The sequence below is a fragment of the Petromyzon marinus genome, chromosome 2, assembly GCF_048934315.1.
Source record: "Petromyzon marinus isolate PM22_M1 ecotype Great Lakes invasive population chromosome 2, UKy_Petmar_22M1.pri1.0, whole genome shotgun sequence".
In the NCBI taxonomy this organism is placed as follows: Eukaryota; Metazoa; Chordata; class Hyperoartia; order Petromyzontiformes; family Petromyzontidae; genus Petromyzon; species Petromyzon marinus.
In genome coordinates, this window is record NC_133668.1 from 11,325,352 (window position 1) to 11,337,707 (window position 12,356).

Genomic DNA, 12,356 nt, shown 5'->3' on the forward strand with positions numbered 1-12,356 from the left:
TCATGCTGGATGTAGCCAATGAACTTTTTGATGATCTTCCGAACAAAGACAAGATAATCAAACGGATACAAGACATGCCTCTGTCGGCAAGAACTGTTCATGATCGTACCATCGTGATGGCAAACAAAGTGGAGGAAACGCAAGTGAAGGACATAAATGCAGCGCCGTTCTTTTCTCTGGCTTTGGATGAGTCAACAGACGTGAGCCATTTGTCGCAGTTCGGCGTGATTGCAAGATATGCTGTTGGTGACACACTGCGCGAAGAAAGTCTTGCTGTTCTGCCATTAAAAGGGTCCACAAGAGGTGAGGATTTATTCAAGTCTTTCATGGAGTTTGCTCAAGAAAAAAGTCTACCTATGGATAAACTTCTCTCAGTGTGTACTGATGGTGCTCCGTGTATGGTGGGGAAAAACAAAGGATTTGTGGCGCTTCTCCGTGAACATGAAAATAGACCCATCCTAAGTTTCCATTGCATTATACACCAGGAGGCACTTTGTGCTCAGATGTGTGACAGGCAGTTTGGCGAAGTGATGTCGCTGGTCATTCGTGTGATCAACTTTATTGTTGCCCGAGCCTTAAATGATCGCCAGTTTAAAACACTGCTGGATGAAGTTGTAAATAACTATCCTGGTCTGCTTTTGCACAGCAATGTGCGTTGGTTGTCAAGAGGGAAGGTGCTTAGCCGTTTTGCGGCTTGCCTGAACGAAATCCGGACTTTCCTTGAAATGAAAGGCGTCGGGCATCCTGAGCTAGCCGACACCGAGTGGCTCCTCAAGTTTTACTATCTCGTAGATCTGACTGAACATCTGAACCAGCTCAACGTGAAAATGCAAGGCATTGGAAATACAGTGTTATCCCTTCAACAAGCTGTATTTGCTTTTGAAAACAAGCTGGAGCTTTTCATCACGGATCTTGAAACAGGTCGTTTACTACATTTTGAAAAACTGAGCCAATTTAAAGATGCATGCACAGCAAGTGAGCCCATTCAAAACCTTGATCTCCACCAGCTAGCTGGCTGCACATCCAGTCTCCTACAGTCCTTCAAAGCACGCTTTGGAGAATTTCGTGAGCACACTCGTCTTTTTAAGTTCATCACCCATCCAAACGAGTGTTCACTGAACACAGCCGACCTGAATTACATCCCTGGTGTCTCCGTCAGAGATTTTGAAGCAGAAGTGGCTGACCTGAAGGCCTCAGACATGTGGGTGAATAAGTTCAAGTCACTGAATGAAGATTTGGAAAGAATCACACGACAGAAAGCGGAGTTGGCGAGCAAGCACATGTGGACAGAAATGAAAAAACTCCAACCCGAAGACCAGCTGATTCTCAAAACTTGGAACGCGCTTCCTGTCACATACCACACACTGCAGCGTGTGAGTATTGCTGTATTGACCATGTTTGGATCTACGTATGCATGTGAGCAGTCATTCTCACATCTTAAAAACATCAAGTCCAACCTACGATCACGTTTAACGGATGAAAGCCTCAACGCTTGCATGAAGCTTAACCTCACCAAATACCAACCCGACTACAAAGACATCAGCAAATCCATGCAGCACCAGAAGTCGAATTAATGGTGAGTGTTATAACAACATTATTTAAAAGAATAAATTCAGAGGCTTATTATACTGACATTTAGTTGAATTCACTTTTAAAATATATTATATGGCTCTCACTGAAATAAATTTCCAAATTTTTTGCTTTCATGGCTCTCTTAGTCAAAAAGGTTCCCGACCCCTGCCCTAAGGAGTTATCCAACAGCTACTCGTACATCGATACGGAGCGCGGCAACTCCAATACATCGTCGGCCGGCACATCCGCACCATGCAAGGGAGACTCACTCACTGCGGACATGAGAGCACGCGGCAGCAAAGCGACAGACGTGCAACGACTTGTCCCGGAGGAACACGCGCAACGAGTCACCGGCAGCAGTCGAGACAGTGCATCGGCATTACAATGCCGGCAACCCTTACGATAAACGACATCGACCGAGAACTCCTGTAATATCTCGAGCCAACAAGACAGCTGGCCGGCTGGCTGCTCAATCTTCAACGAGTATTGGAAACGGTTAAATTTCGATTTAAAGCTTGCGTGACTGCAAGGATTCATCTTCTTTGGTTCTTTTGGTAAAGTCACGTAGAATGAGAATAAAATAATAAATTAATAAAATAAAATAACAATAAAATTCTCACGACGTTTCGGCCACAACACAAGCGGCCTTCATCAGCTGCAGGGACGAGAGCGCTGTACTCCAGACAGTCTCGTCCCTTCACCTGATGAAGGCCGCTTGTGTTGTGGCCGAATCGTCGTGAGAATTTAATTGTGTTATTTTATTTTATTAATTTATTATTTTGTTCTCATTCTACGTGACTTTACCGAAAGAACCAAAGAAGAGTATTGGAGAGCCGCATGATCAGTGTGGACAATAAACTTTCTGCCGCAAAGGTAAGGCCTATACAGTCGCACAAAATATACAATGGCCAACAGTTCCCTCCTGGTGACTCAATAGTGACTTTCCGCAGGCGGAAAGGACATGGCTGCTGTATGCGACCACCTTCACACCGGCTTTCGATTGAGATAAAACGGCGCCTATGCCCGTATTGTTGGCATCGGTGTCGAGGATAAACGACAACAAAAAATCGGGATATTGGAGTGTCGGTGCATCGGACAAGCGAGCGTGATGTACCACAAGCGCCGCTTCCGCCTCAGGACCCCATTTGAATCTCTGAGTTTTGGCAGTCAGTGCATGCAAGGGCTTAGCGACTGTAGAGAAATTCGGCATGAATCGACGGTAATACGATGCGAAGCCAACAAAACTGCGAACATCATCCACACTCATGGGGGTAGGCCAGTCACGGACACAAGCAGTTTTCGTCGGATCCATGGCAACACCGTCGGAACTCACCACGTGACCCAAATAACACACCGAATTCTGCAGCAGATGACATTTTTTAGGTTTAAACTTGAGGTTGGCAGAGCGCATTCTCTCAAATACGAGCACAGGCATAGGAGGTGTTCATCAAACGTACGACTAAACACAATCACATCGTCTAAATAAATAAGGCACGTATCCCACTGCAAGCCAGCCATCAACCGTTGGAATGTAGCCGGAGCCGAATTTAAGCCCATAGGAAGGCAGTTAAACTGACTTCGATGAGTTATCCAGTGGAAATTGCTAAAACCCGGACGACAGACAAATCGAGAGTGGAAAGTACTGTGCCCTGGACAGCGCATCAAGGGAGTCATCCATACACGGCAGTGGATACGCATCGGTCACGGAAACCTTATTTAATTCATGAAAATCCACACAAAACCTGAGGTTCCCGTCCTTCTTTACCAGTACAACTGGCGCGCCCCAAGGACTATTAGATGGTGAAATGATATTGATGGTCAGCATGTCACTGACAGTGCTCTGTACGCACTCCTTCTCCCCTGGGCTCAACCGGTGCGAGTTTTTGCGAATATGGCTGGCCCCGTCCATGTCGAAATCGTCCTTGCTAAAGACGTTAGAAAAATCACGCAGAAGCGCGCGCAATCCATTCCGTTGTTCGGGCGACAATGCCAAATTCTCATGACACAACTCCGCAGTCCATCTATCGTTTGAAACAGGAGAAGTATGAGTCGCCCCCACCAATCAGTGCGGCTCCACCTCGACGCATTCCGTAAAGGCGGTGGTGGCATGGGCCAAAACAGTGCCGGCGGGAATGACAACCTATTCCAGACCCCCATTGAGAACCTGCAGAAACGGTGCCTATTCGGAGCAAACGATCGTCTTGGCGCCGACCAGCGTCAGACCACGAGTCGCGGCATTAGATGGGGTCAGGAGCACGCCAGCTGCCGAATGATTGCAGCCACCCCCTTCTCGATAGCGAAGCAGCACCAACATTTGGGAACCCGGTGGGATCTCAACTGTGACATCGACCTGCACGTCGGTTACCCCGAGGTGAGCAACCCAGCGACGAGGGCTTGTAAATGACCTGAGGGCATTTACAAGCAGCCCTGGTCCACCAAGATCTTTATCAGCATTTTTCCAAGGAAATCAGTACCCAACAAACACGGCACGGCCAAGGACCTGGAGATCAGATCCGGCCCAGACGCGGCGACCTCCCCGATTGCGATATGAGCGTCCACCTGACCGATGATGCCCATGCTACCCCTGTTAGCAGCAACACAAACGGCAAAGGCCGGACAAACACGCGAGACGGGAATCGATAACAATTGAAAGATCACGTCCGAAATTATCGTAGCGGAAGCCCCTGTGTCAACTAAGACGCAGACATCCACACCCTGAATGGAACCAGGTACCGCCGAGGATCCCGCAGCCGCTGCGACCACGCAATGCGTCAATTTTTTCCATTGGGTCACCGAAACAGGCCAAGGCGGCCCCGAACGCAACCCGTCAGCCCCCGAATAACGATTGAAACAACCATGCCCCGTGGTATGAGATGCCTGAGGCGGCGAATTTGGCCGGATGTCCGATGTGTACCAACTCGCCTGTGAGCGATGATGGTGATGTGTTGGAGAAGCAGCAGGAGCTGGAGCAGCAGGCGGAGTCGGCGATCGAGGGCCTGCACTCCGTCGCGAAGTGGTCCAAGCGGCCACACCTGAAGCAGGTTACGGCTGGCTGTCGGGCACCCCCGTCCTCACGCTGATGCAGACCGCCGAACCTCCGGCATCGCGAAGGCTCGTCCAGACCCCGACCGCTACGAGGCATCGCGGCGGCCAGATCACCCTCAGCAGTCGCGTGCTCCGGCAAGATGTCCACCACTTTAGTCGGTGACCACTCCTTGGGCTCACCTTCCTGAGCAGGGTCGCCTGCCCATGCAGCCATCTGGGACCATCTCTGCAGGTTCTCATGCGCGTGAAGACACCTAGCAGCCCACCGGGATGTCTGAATATCATGCCCGCAAGTGGGCAGGACCACCCCAATGTCCCTTGCCAAAGCTAACATACGGTCCATGACCAACGAGTCAAGGACCACCTGCTTAACATCGGGGTAGGCGGCCACAACCAATGCCATCAGGGCACTTCGGTAGGCGAGTGAAGACTCTGAGCTCCCCCTCCTCCATTGCATAAACTTTCATCAGGTGTCGGAAGGTAATTCGTAGACATCCGCCATCTCGGCATAAACACTTTGAAGCGTCTTCTTTTTCTCAGGGGGGATCGATCTTAAGACTGCAAGAGCGTCGTTGTCCAGGACGGTCGGCAAAGCGACCTCCTCCGACCATTGCACTGTCTGGAACGCTGTCTCAAACCTCCAATTGAAGGCACTCCAATCGTCGCCGGCATCCTGCCGCGTGGCCTCCGTAGCGTGCATAATGGCGGTTGCCTCCCCAGCGTCTGCGACAGTGGCCGTCATTTCCGCAGGGGGACCCTCCGAGGCTCCAGTCTCGAGCCTCTGCACGTCACCCCTCAGCAGTACATCTTGCGGGTGCCCCGACGACATGGATGAGGCGACGAGTGATACCAGCTGGAGAAGCACCATCCTCAGTGACTCCAGCTGCTCCTCCATCCTCCTCCAGCTGTCTTCCACCTGCCGCGGCGAAGAAGCCACAGCCGCGCCGCCCGCTTCTGGCGTGGCTAGTTCACCAGCCACGGTTCCTGTAACCGGGACCATGGATCCCAGGGTCGACAGGTCCTGGGTCACTGCCTCGTCGTCGTCGGAAGACGCAACAGGTGGGTTCTTCTTCTTAAGATGCTTGGACATTTCTCTTTCCGTTGTATGTCTGCACAGCTCTGCGTTCTCTTTCTCTGGGTAGTTCTCTCGCTTTCCCCGCTACTTTGACGATCCGTCCCCGTCCACGGCCACGGCACGCCTCTCTGCTGCTTCGCTGGAGGTTCGCCACGTGGTCGTTGGCAAGGAGAGGTAGAGCGGCGATGCCATCCGGACCCGAGGCTTCCCACACCGACCCCGAGTCCTCTCCTGCCTCCGCTTATATGCCTCCCAGGGGAGCTAAGCTCCGCCTACCGTCATGCCCCCTCATGGAACCTTCTGCATGGTTCCCGTATATTCCGCGTAGCTCCGCACGTTACCTTTGGCCTAGATCGAATCCCTACTCCAGATTGGATACCGGTTACCCAGCGGTGGCCATGCAGATGACCCCTGTAACCCCCCAGGTGGTGCTCTCTCATTATACAAATAGAAAATTACACACAAAAAATGTTCTTCAATCTTTAAATGGATTATTTGCTGGAGAATGAAAACTAATGCCTGTTGTGTTGTAATAAAGGTATATGTTACGTGTAATCATAGTCTGTAAAGAGCATAATCGGCGGTCTGACTATTAATTTATCACCTAATCTATCCGGATGTCCCAACACATGTATGCCATTACTAGCCCAGTTCTTTCACATCGCCACCTTCCAGCAACAATTTTTTTTGCCCCACAGATTGTGGGATCATGTGGTGGAGTCCAAGCTTGTTTCTTGAAAAAAGCTCTGTCGATAAATGTGGTAAATTGGTTAACCTGATTATTTAAACAGTGTCACGTGAACAGTGGTACTCTATTAGGAACTTCATGTAACACTTTGTTTGTATGTCCCAGAGGCATAAAAGTGTTTACTTGCTCAAATGAGCAATGCCTGTTGCAAAGCATTGTTGCCAGCTCTTGCCCGATCACTGCTTCCTCGTGAGGAGCTTGAAACTTGCAATCCACTACTACCTTGCCGTTCATTACTCAGGCCCCTTTAAACATGGCGGCGGCTCCCATTGATTCACAAGTCTAGAAGAGATATCTAATTTGTCAGTACCTCCTAAGTTGGAATATCTTTCGTTGTTCCAACTCATTTGTGGCCCATAACAGTGCATTATATGATCACCATTAGAAATGAGTCACTTATTATAGAATATATTATTATCGTCAGCCCTATGAATAAATCGCTCCAACTAACATCTTTCTACCATGGATGATAGCAGTGTTTGCTCTGGCTCATAGACTGCATATTTTGCCTCCCGAAAGCCATGGTCAGCATGACACGGTGACAATACTGAGCCCCACCCATCACCTTTCGTCCAGCGGCACATGTGGCAACAGTCGTCAGACTTTACTTTCCATCCATTTTCATGTTATAAAATTGGTCTAGTGATTGAATCGATCATTGGTAGAGTAATTGATTACTTTAATAATTAATCTGATAGCCAAGTTTCACTCAAAAGCACCACAAGCGACCATTATTGTTGGAGGGAGAGTGCGCTAAGTTCTGGGTCCATTTTAGCCTAATTGGTGTGGAGCTGCTCTTTATTGTGGCAATGGGGGAAACATCCTATAGCTGGCCACTTTTGAGCAATGCCATCATGTCTAATGAATTATATTTAATGTATGTTTGGAATCAATTGCAAGAATTTAATTCCTTTTCCAGAAAAAATACAATTTAAAACTGCACCTCAACATGGTTAGTTTGTCAGCTGAAACAGTACCGCAGTGCTTGTATGGAAAACTGTGTGACTCATGCAACAGGAATTAACATTTTATTTACTGCATTTGCTGTTTGTATAGCACTGGAAAGCTTTCTAGTAATCACAAAGAAATTAATTGCACCTCTTTAATGGGTGTAATTGCATACTCATACAGCAAAATTAAATCCATTCTAATTGGAATGGAGAATCAAATGCATTTTTATAAATGGAGAAAATACTGGCCATTTCAGATTGCTGACGGAATACTCATTGTAATGTACAATGCTAATGAACTGCAGGGAATATTGGAACAACATGATAATAAAGAAGGCCGCACGTGGAACCCCAAGAGGATGGGAACCACAGAGATGGAGCAATGAGATCGGCTCATGTCGAGGTGCTTGCCAGATTGTTGCATTGCAGGACAATGATGTATGGTGGTGGCTTGAGGAGGCCTTCATGCTGCAATGTGATAGATTATGGCTGATGACTATGATGTTTTGTGTGTGGGTGTATATGTATTTGTTACCAAATCAAGATCACATCCGATAGAGATGGGTGCAAGAACTGCCAGAACTAATCTTAATGCTATTTTGTTGTCAACACTGGAATAAACAATTGTGACCCACTGTCATTCAGGACCACAAAGCGGACATCTTAGATGAAGGGCAGCATATTGAATTGTGGCATTTTTAAACATTTGTCAATTACAAGTGTTTCAATATTCGATAGATGATGACCTGTGTCTCCATTGGTTCCCATTATGAGGTGATTTTAATATCATCCCATTTGCTAATCTGGAACACAATAGTTACTGTAATTGTTATATATAATCTGATATTCATTCTTGCTGAGATGTAAAGTCTATCTGTGACAGATGCAGGGCCCAGATTCAGAACTGTTCTAGAAGAGGTTGCTCTCAGAGTTCTGTTAAGAGTATTACTGAGTGTGTACAAAACACTGCGAATCATTATAATGGAAAATAAATGTATTGGCGGAGGACTGAAGGGAACATTGCAGAATTAAATCAAAACACATTCAGGAATAAGGTAAATTACATCTGTGTATGACCTGAGCTGGTAACATCAGCATGGGAGGAGGGATTCGAGTCATGGATAGAAAATTACTATCGATTGTAATTAGTTACATACAAGATGGATTTGAAATGAAAATCAGCTGAGAAATCGGCATAACTTTTTCACATTTTCATTAATTTAACCATAGACAAATTATTACATTCGACAACTCAGTTTGAGCCTCACAATAATAATTTATCTGCTTTCAACAGGAAATGAACTGCTATAAAACAAGCTAAATCAAATTATATAATGGTTGGAAACTCTTTTGCAGCTTAATGAAAGACTTACATTCGCATTTTTACATAATGTTTGAGGCTGGTTATATTATTTCCAGCACTGAAACACTGTACAAGGGTCCAACATGTATTGTTTTGCCTCGCGGCAGGTATGGGGGTGTGCGTAAACAGGAATTTCCTGAGATGGTGTTGAGTTTGGTCACGTGACCAGGAAGTGACGATTTAAGATTCCCAAAGCCATGAGGTAGGGTGTCAGCCATTACACAGAGTACCAAATGGAGGCATAAATATCGTTTCAGTGAAGACCGGTGCATCTGTTAATTGTGGAACTTTAAGAAGCATTGTCTCTAAGTTCATTTATGTTCTTATAATACTGGACATGCTGTTATAATGTTAGGATTGCCGTTATAATGCTGTAAATGCCTTTATAATGCTGTAAAATTGTTATGATACATATGAGACCTAGTTAACAACGAAGCTTGCCACTTGCATTATTGTGAATGTTCCTTGTAATTGAATAAGTCGAGTCAGACTTGTACCCACGTAACTTTAATGCGATCTTGAGAGCTGTACATTTAGGCTGCAGTATGGTGATTACACGATGTGACCTTATTTAACAGAGTAGCTTATTCTCTTGTATAGCTATTCAGTGCTAATGTAGGTGCCTGGTCCATCCAGGACCTATTGTTGAGTTTCATGTTATCTCAGACAATATTATGATGCTGCAGTGTTCATTGTATTGATATTCCAAGTATTAACATGCTGTATTTTGTAGTGTGTTTTTCCATCAATTTTACCTCGTTCAATGAATTAAATACGTCGGAGTCAGATGTTCACCCTGGCTCTGAAAGTGTATTGAATGCGAGGTTAACGACTCGGATAGTGGTGCAACGCAGTGCACAGAGAGGCTGAGACATGTATAGAAGAGACAGAAGTAGATGCCAAACTAATGAATATAAATGGTAAAATACCATATGGTTCCGCTGAAAGAATGGACTTGTGTTTTACATTAAAATTAGATTCCCATTTGACCACAGTTTCCTTGAAAAATGCCAGAAAGGCCACTGATTTAGCATTTATTTCCATGAAATGTCTGATTTAAAAAAAAATATGCGTGTGTGTGTATATATATAGTGACAGCATTGGTATAGAACCATTTTTTTTTTACCAAAGCACCTACAATTCCAAGAATACAAGTTTTACTTGGCCTTAAGGCTGTCATAGCGGTAACGCAACTTACTGGAAGTGTGTGATTGAATATGAAGCAATGACGGATCTTAAACAAAGTAATACAATGGAACTTGATACATGTAACATTAATCTTTGTAGGGTACTTAGAGTTGGGAATTCTCATCACTACAACTTGGGATGCAAGAAAATATATATATAATAAAGAAATACAAACTGTTGAAAGCCATACTAGGAGGAATGTGGATGTGGACTGTGTGACAGGTGCGTGTTAAGATGACACACCTGGCATCTGGCCTGGAATTCCTGCTGCGCCCGAGGGAGTTCCTGGGCAGACGGTTTCTTATGCAAGAGATGTACCAGCGGTACCTGCAGGGCGACGACTGGGATCTGCCCCGGGTAATAAAGCAGAGCAGCAACACTGCACCTCACACACAAGCGACTGCATCACTGAATAAGTGAACTTGCACCTGTCTGTAACGTCAGAGATTGGTGGAGGAAAAACTGGGAAAATGCCATCATCCCGAATAAGCACCACATCGAGAATCCCATCATCCAGCCATCAGGAAGCTCACTGCTCCCATACACTGTATTTATGATTGACCGTGGCAGATGACATTTTCCACAACCGGAAAATAAAATAATCGCCCAAATGTGACTGGAATACATTGTGAGTCTATGGCTCTCTATGTGAGCTCATGTCCACTGCGAGTAATCACCGAGGGCATGAGCGATTCACTCATTATCCTCTAAAGCCAGCAGCTGGATTTTTTACCTAGATGTAGATTTATAGTTGCTCAATTCACATCCATATAAAAGAAGAACATGTCTGTTAAGGACCACTGTGTGAGTGGGGTTGGTGAATCACAGACATCGTGTATGCGTAGCAGAGGAGGTGTCCTTAAATTCCAACGTTGACGACATGATCTTAACGTCAAGTCGGAGCCCCCTGTTTAAATGTGCATGGAGCAGGGTTTCACAGGAAAACAATTCAGTTAATCGATTATCCAGCGCGCAATTATCCGACGGTCCTGGGCTGATCCGACGAAACCAGCAAAACCGCTTCAAAGTCCGGCGATTGGCACCACGTGCGTGACAAATATAGCAGCTATGCTTGATATCAGTGTCAAGTATTATATACAGTGCATTATGCACTTCATACAACAACTTACAGAATGAAAATACTGCACGTACATATATTTAATCAACACTAAAATTGTAATGTGGATAAGATTGCTTCAAAATAGTTTTGCTTTAAGTCCCTCGATTAATTGTGTTTATTCAGACATCAAAGTTTATATATGCTTACTTTTGGAAGTGTTTATTGTCTTTGTATTCCAACAAATTCTAATTGTGAAATTAGCATTACGTCATGAGACGAATATCCATTTTAAAATCTTACAGCAGCATTCCCACGTGTCAGCGAACAGCTTGTGAGAGAATTTTAACACGACTTCAGAAAAATACTTCAAGAGGTCCTTTTATCGTTTATAAAGCAAGAGACACACTTTTTCTCACACACTGCTTGTGTAGGTCTCGCATGATGGTGAAACCAATAAAAAATATATATCTCCGAGCTGAGATATGCCAAATCAAGTGCAAAACAAATTTTATATGATTGGAGTTTTGTGTGCAGCCATTTTGGAACGGGGTCAGGATTAATGACACACTCTTCGCCAGTGCAATTTCAGAGTGTAGGAGTCACTCAGTCAGGAGTATTTACTGATTCTGGACTTCTTGCCGATGAGCAGCGCTTCAGTTTTGGCAATATTTAGCTGAAGAATATTGCAATCGAAACGTCGTAGTTTTTTTGTTATTTTCTTTGAACCTATCTACGTGACTTTACCGAAAGACCCAACGAATATGCTAATTTATCACATTAACATCACTAACCCCGCCCAATTTTTTTTATGACCTTTGGGCTACACCCATTTTAAACCTTCAAAACAGTCTGCCTCAGCAGCTTTCCTCTTTTCTCCTCCTGATGAGGATCGCTCGTGTTGTGATCGAAACGTCCCTCCTGATGAGGATCGTTTGTGTTGTGATCGAAACGTCATCATTTTTTCAACCTATCTACGTGACTTTACCGAAAGACCCAAAGAATAACATGACCTATTTTTGGACTTTTCTAAAGAAAGGGTGCCTTAAGATGAGATGGACATTTTCAAGGATTTTGGAATCAACTTGGGGTATTTTTCAGGATGGAAGTCACGACAGCAGTGGCAGCGGCAGTCTTGAGAGGGAATGGAATGGTACTGGATGAGATGGAGGCATTGATGGTAGCGTACGGGAACAGGGTGGGTACGCAGTGAGGGATGAGTTTGGTGGGCACTGGATCGAGAAGAGAACGTGTTTTTAGGCTTGAGCTTATTTTGGTTACTGAGGTATGTCAGCTTTAAAAAAGTAAGGAGACAGAAGGACAGTTAATAGATGGAGAGTCAAACACTAAAATACCAT

General features: G+C 45.4%; 1 protein-coding gene across 1 annotated transcript in view; it reads left to right on the forward strand.

Moving 5' to 3' along the window:
• LOC116947627 (kinesin-like protein KIF28) overlaps nt 1–12,356 on the forward strand; it is a 59,756-nt gene that overhangs the window by 28,605 nt on the left and 18,795 nt on the right. Inside the window, exon 6 of the mRNA XM_032963598.2 lies at nt 10,164–10,298. Within this exon, the coding sequence (XP_032819489.2) occupies nt 10,164–10,298 (135 nt within the window). The remainder of the gene's footprint in view (nt 1–10,163; nt 10,299–12,356) is intronic.